At 41.2% G+C, this 21,344-nt stretch overlaps 1 protein-coding gene across 6 annotated transcripts in view; it reads right to left on the bottom strand.

Moving 5' to 3' along the window:
• Window positions 1-21,344, bottom strand: part of MAP4K4 (mitogen-activated protein kinase kinase kinase kinase 4) — a 159,467-nt gene that overhangs the window by 24,472 nt on the left and 113,651 nt on the right. For 2 of the 6 annotated variants that reach the window (XM_044433962.1, XM_044433978.1), the window contains exons 12-20: window positions 18,733-18,943; window positions 12,833-12,994; window positions 10,776-10,862; window positions 9,904-10,134; window positions 7,016-7,177; window positions 4,894-5,124; window positions 4,060-4,166; window positions 2,520-2,671; window positions 1,298-1,395 (exon numbers count right to left, since the gene is read on the bottom strand). In XM_044433962.1, the coding sequence (XP_044289897.1) occupies window positions 1,298-1,395; window positions 2,520-2,671; window positions 4,060-4,166; window positions 4,894-5,124; window positions 7,016-7,177; window positions 9,904-10,134; window positions 10,776-10,862; window positions 12,833-12,994; window positions 18,733-18,943 (1,441 nt within the window). The remainder of the gene's footprint in view (window positions 1-1,297; window positions 1,396-2,519; window positions 2,672-4,059; window positions 4,167-4,893; window positions 5,125-7,015; window positions 7,178-9,903; window positions 10,135-10,775; window positions 10,863-12,832; window positions 12,995-18,732; window positions 18,944-21,344) is intronic. The other 4 variants (XM_044433970.1, XM_044434006.1, XM_044433986.1 and 1 more) reach the window with 2 other exon arrangements.

Below are 21,344 nucleotides of genomic sequence, written 5' to 3'. Positions count from 1 at the left end.
CTTTTCATGCATTTGGCCTTTCTCAACTCCTCCAACTTCTTAGCCTTTCTGACCATTTTCTTGGCACTGTACACCCTGGCTGAGCACCTTGGGGTACATGGGGTAGCTGGAGGAGCCCTACAGCCACAGATGGTGGACATGGTGATCCCAACATCTGGGATGCACTCAAGCAGTTTTGTGCCATAGGCCTGGCTAGGTTGGCAGCCTGGAAGGTACAGCTTCACAATTCAGCCCACAGTCTATCCACTTTGTACTTCCTGGTATGTTTAGTGAAGGCTTGATAGAATGGACAGGCTTCCAAGAGGCGCCCCTCTCCTAGGCAGAAGAGGCACAGAGAATGGCCACCTGCTGGAAGTAGCTTGTTCCCACAATGGATACATTTCCAAAATGGCACCTAGAATGCCACTGGAAAAGAGAGAAGAGATAAAAAAGAAAGCGATAGTGTTGGGGAAGAGAGAAGAGATGATGACAGAACAGCAGGGTGGATAGGGGTTACATTTGGGTAAAAATGGGGTAAGAAATGATAAGAACCAGGTTTGAAGAAGCAGTGATATGAAAATGAAGAATAAGTCAAGTAAAAGCAATAGCTACTGAGAGAGGAAAGTCTCAAGTGACCCATGATGGCGTTCAGAAAAGAACTAAGGAAGTGGGCAGGAACCCCTTCCAGATATACTGTGAGGAAGGGCTCCCACCAAATGAGTTTAGCTAGGAGATTCATTCAGTCATTCGTTGTGTGGCCACATGGCTCCACGGGCAGGCTAATTTGTCCAACAAAAGGCCCCATGTAGGTGCAAAGCCCATGTGTGTGACACACAGAGACCACAAACAAGAATAGTCATTCCCACAGTTGGACAATGACTCATAAATCAATACTGGCAAGCAGTAATACTGTTTTTTCCTCTGTGTTAGCCATGATTATTTCATATAGCTAATCTCATTTATGACAAAGTAACTATTAATTTAACAAGTACAGAAGGGAGTAGAAAATATAAAACCTCTGTGTAGATTATATTTCTATACCTTTTTTAGTTTGCACATAGCTTCTAGGAACTGTACTAACACAGCTTCCTTATGTTTTATGATAATTTATTAAACTGTGAGTTGACCTTCCTTGCTGGGCTGGAAAAGCTTACCAGAAATGTCATGCAAATAATTTTGTTCACATTAACTGCAAAGCAAATTTTACAATATAATTTAATTTACAATATTCTGCAAAAAAGAAAACAAAAGGCACTTTAAATGTATCAGTTTTACATGAGAATCTTTATGCAGAAATAACATAAGGGGATAATCTCACCACAGGTTTGCTAGGTCTGAAGGCTTCCTTCTTTTCTTCAGTCTTTTTGGTTGCATTTTCATTACGTTGTGATGGTGAGCCTTCAGATTTTGATGATGCTATACAAACAAAGGTCAAGAAAGATGGAGGAAATATGTTCAGAGATTTATTGCTAACATGCTCGAAGCTCAAAACATAATAGTTGCGATTACTTTTGCAAATCTTTTAATACAAAAGCAAGTTATTAAAGAATCGACCTGAGAATAATTTCTAAACCAAAAACCTAAGTTATATTCTTTTTTCTTATTATACTGGAACACAGTACATTCATATTTAAGATGATTAATCAGCCAGGTAACATTTTCTCTTCTAAAACTACATTCTCATTCATGTCTGGCTGGACACAAACATATGGATTCTTGGCAATGTAAACTAACTGTTTTTTTTGTCAACATCTACAGTTCATTAAGGATCCTACCAATGATCCTTAGAAGGGTATCCCAAGGGACACAGAACAATCACTCTCTCCAAAGTTGGGAGAGAAGAGGCTCCCCCTCACAAACTTCCCCACTGGCACAGTCCTCAGTTCTCTGACAGAGATATTCCAAGCTTGGAGAGAGGGAAACAGTGATTGCTAGAGCAAATAGAAGGAAGGAAGCACCACCGGGATCCACAACTCCTCTGTTCCCCAGAGACACACACCCTCTGAACTTACAGAAAAATTATGCCAGTCTTGAAACTGGTGTAGTGAATGCTTCCAAATGGGAAGGGGAGGAAAAAGCACTCTGGCCACCAGACACAAAGAACTTCTGCACTGATAATGTCAGTCCAGCAGGGCATAGGAAAAGGTGGTTCATCTGCCTCAGGTTTTTTCTCTCTTCTGTGTATTGTAGGATTGTTCTAGAATTTTCTTCAGTGTAACACAATAGAAGACGGTCTTAAAAATAGCCACTGCAGGGGTCAAATCCAGGTGGAGTTAATGAAGGCACATTATAATGTTAACTACATTGCTTGAACTCCTGGCTGCTGGGCAAGTGGATGAAATTACAGCTTAATTGAGATGCTGGTCACTTTCTTTTTACAATATATCATATTTTGCATTATTTATCTTTTAAAAAGTGTTCCCTTGCCTCAACCCCCATTTCCACTTATATATCTAAAATATCTTAAATTAGTGGTTAAAAATGAAAAAAAGTGAGAAATCAGGACACTCCTCATGTTGAAGAGCATTCTTTTCCCTTACATCTCATCCGGAATCTCTCTCCAGATCCACTCTGGGATCCAGGGTGTGACCCAGGCTGTGAACTGGAATTGCTTGAACCAGATGAGCTTCCACTTCCAGGTCTTGGCACCAGCTTCTCCACTCTTTCCCAAAGCAGACGGGGCTCTATATTGCTATACAGACCAAGAAACATCTTCCACTTAGTATGCAATTTTCTCACTTTAATAGTGCTCTGACACTATTATTTTAGCAAGCCCTTGTCACAATACTTTAAGCCGCATCTAGCAATCCATCTAACATTGAATGTTAAAACTGAACACCTGAAACTGAAGTTGAACACATATTTGAGAGTCTAATGCAATTGTATATAGTGTATTTTAAGCCAGAGATATGATTGGACAAAGCTTATGAAAAATACCAGTGTTGGGGATGTGACAACTGGTGAGGTCCATGCTCTAGGAGGGTGCCTATTTTCAATCCTTAGAACTTCCTCATCTTGCCACTCCTCCTTGTGGTAGTGCCTGAGGTAACATTCACCACCCTCCTCATCCACTCAACCAAACCTTTGGTAGGCTGCCTTAATCAGTGCACAAGCCGTCTCACATTATCAAGGATCTTGCTCATTCCATCAGGCTGTACAAATGAAAACCTAACCAGCCTGTTAGCTTCTGAGGGAACATAATTTGTGACTAAGCTACTTGGCTTAGAAAAAGGAGATTAGGAGATCTGTGATAGCAATCCACAGTATTATGTATAGTGTGGAGAAATGAAAAGTAAAATTAATACAAGAACACAAGGTGATCCCATTAAGTTGAATCTGGGGAGAGTCAGGAGAGATAAAACAAAACATTTTTCCCCCGTAGGGCATGGGACTTACTTTTATGAAGGCCATTCACATGGATGGCTTTACATTTCTACTAGACAAATGGAAGGCAGTGCTGGACCAGAAAGGCCTTCCATCTGATCCAGAGGCACTCTTACTTTTTTAGGTAACTCCAGCAAGCATGACAGCTTTGTCACAGCAGATGCAAGCGATTTTATCCATAGTCTCTAGCAAAACTGTCACCATGGGAAACCTAGTCCTCCTCCTACTTGACTAAGCTTCACCACTCAGAAAAACTCTGCTAGACAACTTTGTGCAGATGGCAATGTTAGCAGAAAAGTATGGTTTCTTTGCCGCAATCACCACCACTATATGGAACTTAATATGGACTGTCTGGTTGAAATCATCTTGAGTTTCAATCCACCATCACTCTAATTAACCCAGGTAGCAAAATCAAAGTCCTGTTGGTTCTAATACAAGTAACACAAGCACAATAACATTATGTATAATATTCAAATAGTCTTTTAACTGGAAGTAAATATGTACATAATTGTTTCAGCTTTTCAACAAAATAGGAATATTTTGATGAAATTTTTTATTATATGAATCTTACAAAATCAATACTTTCCTTTATCATTTGTCAATGGCAAGACTGCATGATTTCATGATAGTCTGTGCTGTAAAGATTCCAGCTTATTTCTTCCAATAACTGAAGTGAAAGAACACCACATTACAAACCTTGTGGAGTTTCTTTGACCTGCTTGGTTATTTTGCTGTCCACTACTCTGCAATGGAGAATCTCTGCGAGATAACACAGGTGATCTGGATGTTGTTCTCACAGGTACCTTACAGAGAAAAAAAAACCAAACAGTTAAGATAACACAGCATGGTGAAAACTAGTCTTTGTTTTTTAAAGAATGCATTTGGACACATTACTACATCGTCGGCATTTTTAGCCAAAGTATTTTTATTGACTTAGATGTTCATCAGCTACACAGCCATAAGTTCAGCTGGACTGCATCTAAGATGCTGAAAAGAATATGAAGTTAAGTATGTAGCTAGCATACAAACACATAGATAGCCACTCACAGACTACTATGACAGTTTAGAACACAGAACTTTGAAGCAAGGGAGGCACTAAGCAATTTGTTGTAAAGAATTTAGCAAATTAAGCTCTAAGAGGCCAACAAATGCCAAGTAATGAATCAGTAGAAGGCAGAGACTGGGAGAAAGCAAGTTATATTGGACAAAAGTAAATCAAGCAAGACTGTACATTTTTTAAGGTCTAATCTGCCCAAAGACAGGCAGAAAAATAATTGTCAGCTTTGAATCTTTATTAATGCTTTATTGACTATCAATGCTTTCACAATAAATATTTCATTTCTATATAACAGCCACAGCCCGTGAATATGTTCTAATATTTAATAAAGGGGGCAATGTGGATTCTTCTCTAAAGAACTGTTTCTTGTCTAAAGAACTGTTCCAGATACCAGTGTCAGTCTACGGGCGCGCATTCATGCCTTGTTACTATTTTGTTTAAAATAATTAAACTTCTGTCTTTCTACTTCTTACCCTTGGAGGCACCTCGTCACTGTCTGATCTAGCCCAAGCCTTTTGGGTGGGGTCAGGTACCTCAGACTTAGAGTCAGAACTCTGACTTAGCACTTCACTGCGTGAAGGTGGATATGGGTCCTGAGAGCGCAGGTGGTGATGTGCAAATTTGGGAGAAGGGTCACTGAAGGAATGGGACCGCGAGACAGGGGAAACATTGTTCTTGAGAGATGCCAGATGGGACCACTGTACCTTACGGAAAAAAAACAAAACATAGAACATTCAATGCGTTCTGCACAACTGGCTTTTTTCCCCAATTAAACACAGAATAAAAAGGCAAGAGGGTTTGAGCGGCAAGATTAGCACAACTTGGACACGAGGCAAGGCAAGCATGTGGTGAAATCAATGGGCTTAAGCAAGAAAGGTGCCCAGAGAACATAAATGACTGGGAATACAGTATATGACCATTTTGTGGGGCATAATGGGCAGAAATGAGAGAAAAACCCATCTGGTGGACTTGCTTCAAAGCCCAGACAAGTCCAAGCTTTTGTAGGCTCCAAATGGGCCCCACAACAGATAAAAAATTTAACAGAAGTATCAAATTGGAAGAAAAAAGCATAGAATTATTCTGGCACATACATTAGCTTCAAAGCAATTTACTGATATTGTTAGATCATGCAGTAAGTTGCTTTTAAGATGTTATGCAATAATTAAATGGAATAAAAGATAGCACAACCTTTACTTTTCCACAGTCAATGTATTTATATATGTACACAATGGCACATATATATTTGTGTTCATGTGTATAAACATCCACTACACTGTATACAATACAATATACACATATTGTATATATCACAGCCAATGTATAATATATAGGCACATTAGAGACCACACAAATACAACAACACACACTATAGAAGCACAGCAGTACACCCATAGTAAAGACTGAACTCCTCAGGGAGTCTTACAGTAAGTATTTGCTATACCCTCTCTAATGTTATGCAATACTTTTTTTCCTAAATCCTCTTTCTACAGCAGCCTCCACATTTCACTGAAGAAAACCTGAAATAATCATAATTTTTTCTAAAGTGTAGAACTATACAGACATTTTGTCCTTCACTCCTATCTCTTTAACCTCTGAAATAGATTGGACTTCAAATGCAGCCCATGAACAGTGAAAAGCACATATCTGTCTCTTTCCTAAACAAAATTAAATATGGCTCCTTCTCTGTGTATGTGTACACATACATGCATGCTCAGGGCACGCATAATCCATTACGGCAATGAAACCTCTAGTAATTTGGCGGACCTGGTGATATCAAATGTATAGGTCAGAAGGAATTTAACAGTCTACAACAGAAACCTGGTTTTGTATTAGACATTTTTTTTTTTTTTTTTTTTGCAAATGAACTCAAGTCTGCTTGACTGGAGGAATGATCAGTTAAAGTGCATTTGCATTTCACTATAGACAATTAGCTATTAAATTTTGCCACTACAGCATCCAGCTGCTATTTCGATTGATTTTAAGAGAAAAGAAACAAGATTCTGAGTTAACTACTCAATACATATAGGGTCATTTTAAAAAATGCATCTCCTTGTCTATTTGCAAAGAAATATGATGAAAACCTCATATATCTCATATTTGAAACCTCATATTTCTTTGCTTAAATTTTTAAGGAAAAGTCCTGGAAGACATATTTTTACTAGGAGTAAAGATGCAGGACTGTGCAAATGCAGTGTTAGCTTATTTATCTTATTTATTTTTTGATTTATAGCCTGCCTTTTTCCTACAAAGGGCTCAAGGCAGCTTACATCATTCTCCTCCTCCATCTTATCCCCACAGCAACAACCCTGTGAGGTAGGTTGGGCTGAGAGTCTGTGACTGGCCCAAAGTCACCCAGCTGGCTCCATGGCTGAGTGGGGACTAGAACCCGGATCCTCTGAGTCCCAGTCCCACGCTCTTAACGACACCACACTTACCTCAAAGAAGCAACAACAGATAATTCACACATACTCAGGAGTAAGAAAACAGTGGTGTTTTCCACAATGCGGTTCAGGTTCATTGACAGGTTCCAAGCCCCTTTTCATCCTGAAAGCCCACCCTCCACATACCTTTGACAAGGACCTTTTCTGCCTTTACCTGTGGCTCCATTGGTTTTTGCAGCGAAGGCTGAACAGGCTCAGAATTTCCATTTGAAAAGGACTCTGATCTAGAAGGCACTGGTGGCTCCAACACTTTGCTTGACTGTTTTGACTGTGCTTCAGGAGAGCCTTGATTATTCTTTCTATACCTATCCTCAACCTGAAAGAAAAATCAAAGTATGTGAGCTGAACCTGCAGAGTGAGTCACCATTTTATTTGAAAGGAAGATTTTCTACAGCTTTTATCAAGCTGAAACTTAAACCAGGTGAAAAAGAAGTGATGTCAGAACTGGATCATCTGATTTGGGTTTGTATGTGCAGTCTGTCTTGAAAACGAGGGTTGCATTCCACCTAGATCAGGTCTGTGGGAGCTTCTTGATCCCAATTCAATGCACAGGTTGTGCCGGCAGCAAGGGTGCCTTGCAAGGGTCAGTTTGTCCTGGTTGCCTGCAGGTTAGACTGGTGTAATGTCTCTATACATGGCTTCCCCCGACATTCCAACTAATATAAATCACTGCAGCCAGATGTTTTGACCATATAATGTCTGTTCTGTTTGATGTAACTAGCTGTCCACTTGTTTCTGCACTCAGTTCAAACTGCTGAAATTCCTAATGGCTAGAGACGTGGATCTCTTAAAGACTTTTCCTTATGTATCTCCCTGCAAACACCACTCATCAGAGGCTCTGCTGCAAGTCCTCTCGCTTTGTGAAATGTAACAGGCAGCTTCCAGGTGCAGGACTTCTGCAGGGTCTAACTGATGGAACATTCTGCTGAGGTTTACTGGGCTCCATCACTTTGCTGTTTTAGATGGCCTGCTTACTTAAAAGGCGTTTGGCTGAGTATTTTGGCATTTTGTTTCTAATGTTGCTTGTTTTGACTGCTGTTCTTAGAAACTGTTATGGTTGCTGGCCTCCTATATGTTAATATTTTGCCCTTATTGTTGTTGTTCTTAGGAATGGAAAGTGCTAATAAAACTTTTATCAGATCCAACAAATTCTGATTAAGCCAAAATGGATTAAGCTAAGAGGTAGCAATCACCCAAGTAGATCACCATACTGCCACTTGATAATTAATAATGCTCTTTTTATAATAGCATTCCCTCATAACAAATATAAAATGGATTAAAATCACTCTTTTTTTGCAACAGCCTTCTGTCATAACTGCCTGCTATGGTCGCTTTTAAACTGTGTGGCAGTGAAGGCTGGAGTTTATCAGGCTTTTGCAATGATATCAATCATAGCAAAAAAGCTAAAAGTTTGAATATTTCTGATTTTTCCCTACAATAAACTGAAGCAGTAGAAAGTATGATGCATCCTGCTTCAGAGCATCCCCCATATAGTGTCAGGCCTATATGCTCATCAATTCTTAGCAATATACAGGGGGTTTGTAACAGATGTACAAAGTGTTCTGCAGAGCTAAGAGATTTTTTTAAAAATCTGGTATAATATAGTAATTATATATTAAACAATGCAAGAGAAATCTAGATATGGAATCATTTTCCTCCCATTATGGATAGTCCTTGTTCTACAGCCCATGTGTATGACGCACAGAACCCACAAAGAACTGCAAGGAGATTTATCACAGATCTGAAATACAATTCCTTAACAAATTCCAATGATGACTACTGAACAACTCCAACTTTGAGAGTATATGAACAAGAAGTAGAGCTGATATTTTGCTGTAAGCTCTCCACTGATTAAAAATGCTACAAAATGTGTCTTTTTCAAAGGTCCATCTGAAAATGTGATGGTCCTACTTTATGAGAAAGACTGGCCATTGATCTGCCGGGGAAGTCACTGACTGACAGTGACTCTCCAGTGTTTCAGAGTGAAGTGATTCTCTAGCCTACCTGGAGATACCATGGATTCGACATGAGAGATTCATCATGCAAAACCAGTAGTGTACCCCTGAGCTAGGATCCTTCTTCAAAGAACCATATTTATGAAGAACTCAGAAAATTAAGGGCTAATAATTTCACATACCAGGGATGCTGGCTGAAAGAATTGTTGTAATATGGCAGGCTGCCAATTCAAATCTTGCTTTGACCATGGAAACAGTCATACAGCCATGATTCATATGAACGTGGTTTCTTAACCATGGATTATTTGTGGGCATATGGGAATGAGCATGCTTCAGTTTCCAGACAATACTCAAGTGGACATTTGAGAACTCTAGCTTGCTTTGTTGTTGGGTTCTAGGTTTTTTCAGAGTTCAGGAATATGAAACAACCCAGCAATAAGACTTCCAAGGTTGTTAATAGAAGGTAGAAGTCACAGGTAGGAAGTAATGCATTCACTCACTTCCATGTGCCCTTTTAATTCCTGGATTAAACTTTTGTTGGGTATTAATCTTTTAAAATTGGAAATCACTTTAAATGACTTGGCAGCAAGGGGGATATAAGGGAAACAAATACCGTGTGTGTGTGCGTGTGTGTGCGTGTGTGTGTGTGCGTGCATGTGTGTGTGCATGCGCATGAGAGAGCAAGAGAGAGAGAATGAATATCTCAGTGCTCCACCCAAATTTGCAACATGGTTTAACAAATAGGAGTGCTGCGAGGATACTGTATGTGAAATGCTTTTAATACTGAATGCCTTCTACAGATACTAAATATTACCACGCCATAGGAAAAATTCTCTCTCATACACACGCAGGTGTTCTGCTTCACAAAACTGTTCTAGGAGTTTCCACCAGCATACAAAAGCTCATGAAAGAGGAGGCAAGTATTACTTGGCTTTATCTGAAGAGGGATGAGGTTTTCCCCTCCTGCATTTTCACTGGTCAAGTTTATTTATTTTTATTGTCTCCTGTCTCCTATTCCACATCTAACTCAACCACTGCTGAGATTGTAATTTTGAAGAATGCAAGTCAGACTCAAATGAGAAGTTACCTCCCGTGGTCTTTCAGAAGGCTCAAAATGGGGCTTAAGCTCAGGAGTATGATAGTTTTGTTTATTCCTTTCTTGCTGCTGCTGCTGCTGCTGTTGCTGCTGCTGCTGCTGTTGTTGCTGCTGCCGCCTGTGATCATGCTGAAGGGACAAAAGATACGCCTGCTCCTGCTGCAGCTGACGCTGAAGCCTCTCCGCTTGCCGATGTTCCTCCATCTCTCGCCATCTGTATTCCTTTGAGAAAACAGGCCAGTGCTCAAGATAGGTTCATCCAGGTTCTGAAAGGCATTTCTCTATTCCTCCTGATGAATTATACATTTACTTCTGTTACAATACAAGCAAGTGTACCAATGTTAAAATTAGACCCAAAGGAACATGTTGCTGTTTTACTTGGCAAAAAGTTTCATGCTAACCCTAGCAAGGTTGGAGACCTAAAGGTATGTTAAAGTTTAAAAAAAGAAGTCTAGTGTATTGTTGAAAAACAGTGTAGTTTTGGTGGGGCAGTCGGGGCAGGGAAAGGAAGGAGACAACAACCTAATATTTACATCCAGTGTTTAATAAAATATATTATTTTCTTGTACCCTCATTATTGTGAAAAGACTAAAGGGCTGTTCAAAAAAACTAGGCTACCAAACCAGAAGTGTTCCAAGTTTAAAAGGGAGAGAAAGAGAGAAATCTACTCTTTTTGCACTGTGAGATCACCATATAGTATTTTTCACATGTGCCTGCCAGCCCAATGCACTATACAATGAACAGCTTTTGTTTCAAGCTCTTTTGTACGTAAAGTTCAGCTGTGTCCAACTGAGGAAAACCAGGGACGGCAGCCAGAGAAGGGAATCCTATAGCTACTGAACAAAACAGATACAGTGCGTTACCAGTAACATGGCCTGCTCCTGGAGCAGCTGCTGCTGAAGAATTTCCAAGTGCCGCTGCTCCTCTTCTAGCTGTCGCCTGATATACTCCTGTCATATAGAAATTACCCAGCAATAAAAATGTTCACAACAGCAATGCATCGAAACCACCTGAACAGAACACCAAAAAGCAAACCAACTACCCCACATCACCTTCAGGTAACAATGCGTGTGTGGATTTTGTCAATCCCTTGTGAACAAGTTAAGAAAACCCTATCATCTAACATATGGCTGAAAAAATTTTCCATTACACACTAAAATGGGGGGGGGGGCAAGGTTGGGCAGGGAGCAAGAAGTTCACATCCTGTCTAATGAATTTTGAAAATGAATTTTAAGGAAACAAAAGAACAAGCAAATGTATTTTTAAAACAAGTTGAGAGTTAAAACACAGCAAGTCTTACCAACACAGCCAACACAAAATCACATGCAATTTTTAATTAAAATAATTAGTTTTAGGCACTGGGTGATGAACCGTTAGCAAGAGCTATAGCCAAGCTGAGTTAAGGCATCCCTTTCGCAAGCTTCCCAAAAAGAACCTCTGCCAAACACAACTCTGATCTCAACTATAGACTTATCCTATCCTCCATCATCAGAGCAGACAATGCCAATCTTACTGAAGTATGCAATGGTTATGGCACAACACAAAACAAACATCCACTAGAGAACGGATATAAGACCGAGTGCATCTTCATCTGAAAAACAAAGTCTACATTTCAGAAGCTGAAGACAAATAAACTTAACTCACTGCTTCATCTGGCCTACTAAGCAAAGTCTTAATATGCAGCACCATATCCAAAGCTAAGAATATCCTACCATGCAAATTAATGTGTAGGTAATGTAAACACATGCGCTCAAACACAGAGAGACAGTGTATGTAAAAGAAATTAATGATTCAGTGCAATGGTAAAATGGGAGCTACTCCAAATCTTGTGAAAGAAAAATAAGATGAATACTAGCTTGTTATAGGTACGCTTGCAAACCCAGACTTTCGATGGATTGAAGAGAGATGAGCAATTTCTTAAATCAGAGTTCCATGGATGTGTGTTTCAGCTGACACTGTATTTTTGCACTTTTTTGGCCCTAATCCAGCTCTAGTTGCATGCAGCTAGTAATGTCGGATGGGTATGCAGATCACCATCTATAGCAAAATCCCATTCAGTGGGCCCCAGATAAGCACTGCAAGATGGATTTATGTTTGGATCTGCAGCACACAGAGAAGGCTTCTTCTGCAGGTGGATTTTCCTCACTCAAGCGGGACAATGGATGGTCTGTGCATAAGGGCTACCTGGGATACACAGTTTCTAACACAGCAATAGAAGAGATTTATGCCATTATATGGTATAATGGATTCAGTTACTTATTACACATTTTATTACTTGGGAAATCCCAGAATAAACCTCACAGCAGAAAACGAACATCACAGATAATAAATAACAAGAGCATGCGCTGAACTTTTTGGGATATGAATTTCAGACTCAATTGTGTGATAACGTGCACAGAGCGTTCTTTTTCCAGCACTGTCATCTATGAATATCCTATTTTAAGTTTCAGGTGTGAGAGAGATGGACTAACAGCAAAATTTTGAAAGTTAGCCCATATTAAAGCTATTTAAGTATGCATACCTATAAATTTGTATACTCTGAATAGAATGTAAAAATTGTAACAGCACAAAATGTGGCAACATAAACAAGATAATTAAAAATGCATCTACTATGTATTATGGCCCTATGTAAGAAGTCTCAAAACATGTGATAGCTAATGACCAAGAAAACGGTGAAAATATTAAATGTTATGCTCAAACTGGCCAGACTACTTGGGTTTCTGTTTTTCCATCAAATATAATTTTATTGCCATTCTACACAGCATTAATAAATAATTGTACATGCAGTCTGAATATCACTTAAGCTTTGAATTACTGTACAAATTTAATGCTTAAACACGTTCCTTCAATGTTTTTCTCTACTAGAAGGTGGGAGAGAGATAAAATCCCATTTGATTAATTTGCATTGTTGGAGACTTACCTGCTCTCTCTCTACTCTCCGCTTTTCTTCCTCTGCTCGCCTTCTCTCCTCTTCTTCCTTTCGCCTCTTTTCCATTTCTTCCAATCTCTTCTTTTCCTCCTGTTCTCGCCTCCTTTGTTCTCGCTCTTGCTGTCTTCGAGCTTCTCGTTCTCTTCGTTGTTGCTGCAATTAAAAAAAAGGACTGATTGATCGATTTGCCCAACTTTTTCCATCATGGAACTCAGGATGTCCACATGTTGTTCCCAGGTAGGGTCCACTACACCTGCTGATGAGACTCAGGTCTGCTTAGCTTTAGCAGAGTGGATTCCTTATGTGCCTTTGGACCATACCCTGGGACAACGTAGGCAAATGTCTTCCTTTACCAGTCCCTAAATCAAGAGTAGCCCTCCAAATGTTACCTGAATTCAACTTCTATGAGATCTCAACATAGACAATATTCAGGGGTCAATGGGGGTTGCCCACTCCTATGCCCTAAAAAAAAAAAAAAAACTTGACTTCTATTGTTGTGCTAAGATGCTTGTGGGCATTAAGGATATTTATGTGCTACTGCTGCACGGGGAGTCCATCTTCTCCCACAGGAGGAGATGGTACCTGGCCATCGTCACCTGATAGTTTGCCATTTTCAGAGTCGGCATGGCAAAGGAATAGCAGTGCTGTGGATTTAGCCCAAGGCCGTGGGCCATCTGCAAGACCTGGTCAGAGAAGTCTCAGGTCTTCCAAAGGGGAGGCTGCGTCCTGTGGAGCCCTGGCAGCATCTGAGGATGGTGGTGATGGCTGATCTGGCGAGGTAAACTCCAGGTCCAACATTTATTTGTCAGAGCATGGAACCAAGGCTGATATGTCAACAGGTGTGGGGCTGGTAAAAAGACCTGCAGCAGTCGAATGTGCAGTTGTGGTGTGCACTGGGTTTTGGTGTCTCTCTGGGCCTGGATGTGGTTGGCTGTGGTTTGGTCTGAGGTGCCTTTCCACATGCTAGGGCATGGTTGGAGTGGGCTGGGAGCCAGTATAATCATTCTCGAAATGCAAAGTCATAGGATGTCCAGTGCATTCTATAGAAGTCCCTGTCATAGTTCCTCATGTAAGGGAACATCAGCCAGTCAGCCTTACGGCCCCAGTCAGAGAGAGACAAGCAGGACCAGTGTCTGCAGCAGTCAGGTTCAATGGGCCAGGGCTCACTCAGGATTGGTGAGGGAGACGAGGCATGCTTCAGCCCCATGGTAATGAACAGGGTTTGTTGCCCGGCTAGAGAGAGCGCTCTATCTCCCCCTCTGCAACTGAGGCGGCTGGTGCTGCTTGGCGCATCAGTACCAGGGCTTCTTGGTCTCCCCTCAGCAATCTCAATGTCTGGCACTCAGTGCCAGGCTCCTGCCTGCTCCATGTTGAGGGTGCATGGAGGGCCAGCAGCGGGGGCCTTGAAGTGCTTGTCACAGTCTCTGGCCTTAGACGCATGGACCAATTTGGAGGCTTTCACCTTTGCTTTGATTATTTCCATCGCATGGCCTGAGGTTGGGAGAGCTCCAGAAGATGCCCCTGCCACCATGGCATGAGGCACCGAGAGAGATGCCAGGGCCTCCATCCTGGATATGTGCTCAGGCGGCTGGGGGGAGTCAGTCCCATGGGGGCCCCTTACTCCAGAGTTCCCCTTTCTGGTGGTCGGCCAGTGATGCTTTCGTGCTTGCTTGGCAGCCGTAACAGGCACCCATCACATGGCTCTCTCCTAAGCAGAAGAGGCAAAGTGAGTGGCTGGCAGCCGGCAGCAGTTTGCTGCCACAACTTGAGCAATTTCTAAATGGAGCTTTGAGAGGGGTCAGGAAGGTGAAGATGAAGCAGGGAGGAAGACAAGATGGAAGGAGTGGCAGAGGAAAGCAGAACAGAATATCCTTTTGAAAAAAAAAAAAAACCCTTTCTTTTTGAGGATGAGGACAGACAAGAAAAATGGATGAGATTGGAAAGAAGGATAGAAGAGAGAAATTCTTGTTTAACAGAGAAAATAATGCACAAAAAGGTAAGTGGAGAGCTATGAGGAGTGGAGGAGGAACTTTCCAATGCATCCACAATGACAGTCAAAGAACTGAGGATCAGGCAGAATGCCAGGATGGCCAAATAAGAATTTTAGCTTTGGAATCGTCCCAAATTCCACACATGTCTGCAGAGCCATTATGTGTGACGCACAGAGACAACAAAGAAGGAAACTGTGTATATGATGGAAGTCAATCAAACATGAGCAATCCACAAACATTCTCATTGAAGAACAAGGCCAAGATCACACAATGATTTCAGCACCTTCCGTGTAGCAACTAAAACAAGAATCAGGAATAAGCCATTTGTAGGATGGAAGATCCTTGACCATTTGCCTACCAATCTTGAGCTGCCCTCCTGCTCCTTCAGCTTGTATGTTTCATTCATCAGCAAGGTCACAGATCGTCTTTCGGGAGAAGACTGAGCCAAAGTAGGGGCTGAGCACTTCTACCTTTGTCACCTGTCATCATTTTGTCATCCACACTGTTGAACTCCCGTTTCTTTCCTGGTCTCAAGTTGCTTGCCTAGTCACTACTTAATTCTGATCCTCTAATATGTATAGTCATGGAAACAGAATTTCTTCAGCCTTATTAGTTCAGTATAGAATCTGATACACAAAATCTCTGAAAAGACTGTATGAAAACACTCATTTTTTCATTTAAAAATAAACATTGTACGTATGTGCCAGTGAAAGATGAAATGGGATATGGGCAATTTTTCTTTGCATTCTGAATGCTATTACCTTCATAATCTGATTCTGCAAACCTAAATTTCCTGGAATCCATCAAGATGAAACATTCTCTCCTCAGAATCTCGTTTTAGTCTATCAGTATATCTGGAACTATAACACTATTAATAGATTTCCACAAGGATATATAGAAACTGGAAGAATAGCTGTGTCAGTTTGAAACAGTAGTTCTGAAAGATGTTAAATGACCCGTTTGTGCTTGCATTTAATTATCTACGAACTGTTATCAAATTCTTCAGATTGCAACTATTCAGAGTAGCTAAGAAATATGAAGGTAAGGAAAGAAACAAAGTCCAGTATGGAACACAAGCACAAAACACAAATAGATGCAAAAATAAAAAGCAGATTACAGCATGGTACAGAAAATCTGTGAAACTAGAAGCTCCATTTAAGTTCTTTAGCTATTCTATTTTCATATTTTTAACCCAGTTTGTGAAAATTCGAGGGCTATACCCATATATATGTGCTGTTAAATGTTGTTTATACAGATCATGTATGTGCGTGCATGTGCACATGCATGTGCACTTGTATGCAAGTGTATCCTCCATACAATCTTTTGCAGTCCCTTGTTAGTATGGCTTTCTTCTGCACTTCCAATATGATAGATACTTCCATGGCAAGCAATAGCTTGGAAATAATTTTAAGTTTAGTCTGATGCAAACAAGTTGCCTCAAGCCTTGAGTTCACATGTTTCCTTTTCTGCAGTGTCCTCCAGGAACACTGCAAAAAAGACATTCGGAAGCTTTCTGCAGAGTAACCCTAATTTGCAACAAGAACCAAACCAGCTGACTGCTGGAAACAAGGCAATGTCAAACTGTGGTTAATAAGCTAACTTTTCTCTGCTAACCTCATTTAAGTATTAACCACAATTTTAAGCTGTATCTAATATAAATTGGATGGTTCAAATCTATCTCATAGTCATATTGAAGGAAGATGGGTAAAGCCAAAGTGTGGTTGTGGCTTATCCTCATAACGTTAAAACTAGAGTACAGTATGATCCCTGCATATGGTTAGTGCCAATGATGGAATAGAAGGCTGATGAGATATAGTACACTTAATTTCTACTTACACATCTTTTAAGACATAATGTAAGACATGTCTTAAGACATATTTTAAGGTATCACAGAGGCTCCCTAGTTATTATATTATTATTACTATTATTTCCAAATTACTGGGTCAATCCAATAAGTCTTAAGTCCCAATTTATTGTTTTCAATAGGACATGGTTGGAACTGCCCATTAAAATCAATATTTATTCAAGGTATAAGCATTCTATTAAAATGTTTTGTACTTTTCTTGATCTTCAACCCACATGACAATGAAAAAAAGCTGTTCTGGATTGTATCCAGTTTAGTATGTGATGGGTTGATGCAAACATACTGTAAATGCACTGTAGCCTTTAAACTCTTAAATACTGCTAGGGGCACTATTTTCTGTAACTATTCCCAATACAAGTCTGTAACATCTCTGTCAAATCCAGAATGGTGCCGAGGGGGCCCCAGATATTTTTACAGTGCTGGCAATGCTGTCCCAGAAGCTACTTACATCTATAAACCATTCTTTAATTTCCATCAGAAAGCACTAACTAGAAACTGCTATATAAACAACCTTAAATGTACTCATCAAAAAAGACAACCTAGCTTACTGAAATAGGTAACTAAAAGATATTTCAGCTGTTGAGAAGCTCAATAATAAAAGGGCAAGTTAAGAGTTGAAGAATGGGGAAGCCAAATATGAGATGGAACCATTCCATAAAGGAAGCCACAGACTGGAGTTCGTAAAAGCTGTGCAGAGCTATCAAGGAGAGGACATTTTGAAGGGTAATCATAGGGTCACCATAACTCAGAAATGACTTGATGGCATATAACAACATCATTTCATTTAACTTTTCTTGTTTTGCTTTCTTAACATTTGCTTCACAAAAGGTGATTTAAGGACAGAGTCCTCAAATACCCCAACTTTTGTAGTTTTTGATTTGTTTTCTTTCTCTTAGACCCAAACTACATGTTGCTTTTTATTCCACTGGTGCCAAGGGTAACTTTCTTACTATTCTTAACGGTCATGTGAAGGGGTTCAATTTGGGAAGCAGGAAGGTGGAGCTACAGCTGTGGAGCGAAATGTTAAACCTCTCCATGCACTATAAGTTCCTAGCAAGGGGTCACAGAAGACATTACTTTAAAGACTTAGCTAGCAGCTATGTCTCCCTCACCCTTTCCACTCTAGTTCAAGCAAAGAGAGGGAATCTAGATGTAGCATGACTGTCTTAGCTAATGAGCACATCAAGTATGCTAAACCATTTCCCTTACAGAAAACTCTTGTCATGACATCTGAAAGTTTTGTTTATGGTGTCATGGTGCTTATGGATAGTTCCAGTAATGAGTGCTTATCAGAGACAAGAGACAAGCATCTATGTGTAAATCACCCTTTAGACACAGTACTACACTCAAAAACTGGTCTAGCCCTTCCTATTTTTGTGGGACTAATACGACAACATGTAAGATCTTCTAGAAAAACACTGCCTCACAAGACAGGAAGAAAGCAAACAATTTAAGGAAGCTATTCAAACATTCTGTAAACACTAGAAATGCAAATGATTACTTCTTCTTTTTCAAGGCTAGAGTCCGACAGAAACAGTACCAATAACCAAAAATAAAGTGAAATCACATTACTATAGATGAAAAAGCAAGTGCTTTTGGTAAATGGTTAGTTACTTTGGGAACTTTCAACACAGGAATAATAATAATGATGATGATGATGATGATGATGATGATGATGATGATGATGATGCTGGGTTGTACTGTGCTGAAAGCCTTGTCTTTTAGAAACACCCTGATAGCTGTCAAGAGTCATTGCCAAATTCAAATCCTGTAGAAAAGAATTTGCAAACCAGGCAACTAAAATGTCTTCTTTGGGTTAGCTATTCATGGCAGCTAGATTAATCGACTTGAAGGAAGAAGTTGGCATAAGAAATGCTGGGTAGCAGGTATGGAATTACAAGGATGACCTATATATGGGTACCTCAAGGATTCAGGAACTCTAAGTGTTAAAATAAACTCAGGCAAGGATTCACACTCTTTGGCCCTTTAACCAAAGGCAAAAAAGAACAGCCTTTTCCATTTTGGCCTGCTTCTACCTCTTCTAGTCGCCGCCTTTGCTCTTTCTGCTGTTCAATGCGTTTTTGTCTCTCTGCCAGCAGCTGCCTCTTGTACTCCTCTTGCTCTCGTAGCTGTTGTTCCTGTAGCAGCTGTTGTCTCCGAAGAGCCTCAGAACGTTCCTTGTTTTCCTGCTGCAATCTCAGGAAATCACGTCTGAGGGTAGATTCTCCAGGCACATTAACAATAGAACTGTGAGAAGGGAAAAGCTTATTAAAACCCAAACATAAGCCAGTGGGTAAATAACGGACTATGCTGTGAACTCTTTCATTTTGCATCTTTGTTTTTCCCAGGAGCACTGTTACATGGGTGCGGTGAGTGAAATCAACATTTAGTTATTTTGGTCCAGAACTATGAAGAGGCACAGTGTTTCTTTTAAGTCCCAGGAAAAGTTATTACACACACACATCCCCCTGGATCTTCAAACTTACTAGGTTATTTTTTGATTTTTTCAGCATCCTGGTGCTGTGAAGTGTTAACCATGCATCAAGGAAAATTTGCCATCCTGTAGCATTAGAGCCAAAACAGATTTTGCTTTCAATTTTTCTCTAGCAGTTACTCTTTTGCATTTTAACTCTAACTGGAGAGCCAGTGTGGTGTGGTGGTTAAAAGTGTGGAACTGGGACTCAGATGACCCGGGTTCGAGTCCCCGCTCCACCATGGAGCCAACTGGGTGACTTTGGGCCTGTCACAGACTCTCAGGCCAACCTACCTCACAGGGTTGTTGTTGAGGGGATAAGACTGAGAGCAGCAGGAGAATGATGTAAGCTGCTTTGAGTTCTTTAAAAGAAAAAAAATGGGATATAATCTAATAAATAATAAATAAAATAAATAAACTGTGGAGACCCAGATCTGGATCAGAATCTGTGGGTGAAGTGGGGCAGGGGGAGCATTAGGAAGGCTATCAAGATCAGCAACAGAGCACCTGTTTTAGAATAAGAATGACAGAACTAAGCTAATGTCTGTCTTGGCTCTAATGGGGACCAGTCCTATTTTATTTATTTATTTCTATATTGTTTAACAGCCAAAACCCTCTGGGTAGTTCAAATAGTGTTACATCCTTAGTCCTGAATTAGGAATTAAACCCAGGCAAAAGTAAGGCACTTCATAGTTAAGTTTCCAATGCTCACACTGAGGCATACTTGATTCAGGGCCAAACAATGCTTCGTGGTAACTGCATAGCACACAAGCTTCACGTTCCGATTTTAAATTCTACAAGCACAGCAAGGTACTTCGGGGAGCTGCACCACACAGAAAGGGGAACCTTATTGCTTCTCTCTCTGGCTTCACCCCCCCCCATCTGAAATGTACACCCCACCAGTTATCAGTCACTTGCACCTGTAGAAATTAAAATCAAAAGGTGAAGTTGCATGCTATGAGGCAAATGTAACATGTAGCTTGTCCCTCAACTCTTACATTGCAGAACATTCTAGAAGGGAAGGTCTAAAGGACAAGATAGGCTCCCTCTCAGATTACACTAAAGGATGGTTTCTCATTCTATAACAGGGGTAAGCAGTAGCTAGACTGGGATCTACTGGCAGATTTCTGAGTGATATGTAGTAAAAATAAAGATTGTTTTTAATTGGTGCATCTCGTGCTTTATTATGATGTTGCCTGGGGAGCGTGGGGCTGCCACCATCGGGGTGGTGATGGGCAATGGAGGTTATGGCATTGGGGGGATCTAACGGGTCAGCATAGAAGGAGCAGGGACAGATGGTTAACACCTGTCCCTCTTTCTGGTTATTCCCGCAGCCGGCGGGTTCCAGGTAGACTTGTCAACTGCCCTCCGGGCCTGTCGGTGCTGCTGCTTAATGCCAGGGCGGTCCAAAAAGGCAACACATGAGTGATTTGATCATGGATGAGAGGGCCAACCTGGTGTGCATCACAGATACCCGAGCGGGTGGGGGGGGATGTTTCCCTCTCACAATTGTGCCCGCCCAGGTACCTGGTCCAGCACCGACCACACCTGGAGGGGAGGGGAGGGGGGTCGCTCTGGTTTATCGAGCTTCTATTTCCCTTGTGGGGCTTCCTGTCCTCTCAAGGCCGGGGCTGGAGTGCCTCCACCTGGTGTTGGGCGACCGAGACAGATTGGGGATTCTGTTGGTGTACCGTGCACCCTTCTGCCCAACAGAATCCCTGCCTGAGCTGACGGAGACAGTCTCGGACTTGGTGTTGAAGACTCCCAGGATGTTGGTCCTGGGGGACTTCAATCTCCATGCCGAGACAGTTCTAACCGGGGCGGCTCAGGACTTCATGGCCTCCATGGTGGCCATGGGGCTGTCTCAACACGTCATTGGCCCGACCCATGAACGTGGACACACTCTGGACCTGGTTTTCTCAACGGGGCAGGAAGAGGGTGATCTGAGGGTGAGGAATTTAAGCTTGATGCCCTTGTCATGATCAGATCATTTCCTCATAAGGTTTGAGCTCGAGAGCGGCCTTTCTCTCTGCAAGGATGCGGACCCGATTGTATTGGTCCGCCCCCGGAGCCGGATGGATCCTGATGGATTCCTGGAAGCTCTGGGGGATTTTCCAGTTGACAAGGCTGGTGATCCTGTCGATGCCCTGGTTGAACTGTGGAATGAGGAGATAA

This window comes from Varanus komodoensis, unplaced genomic scaffold (genome assembly GCF_004798865.1).
Source record: "Varanus komodoensis strain SLA01 unplaced genomic scaffold, ASM479886v1 scaffold1, whole genome shotgun sequence".
NCBI classification, from domain to species: Eukaryota; Metazoa; Chordata; class Lepidosauria; order Squamata; family Varanidae; genus Varanus; species Varanus komodoensis.
The sequence above is the reverse complement of the archived record's forward strand: the minus strand, read 5'-3'. Positions and strand labels throughout refer to the sequence as shown.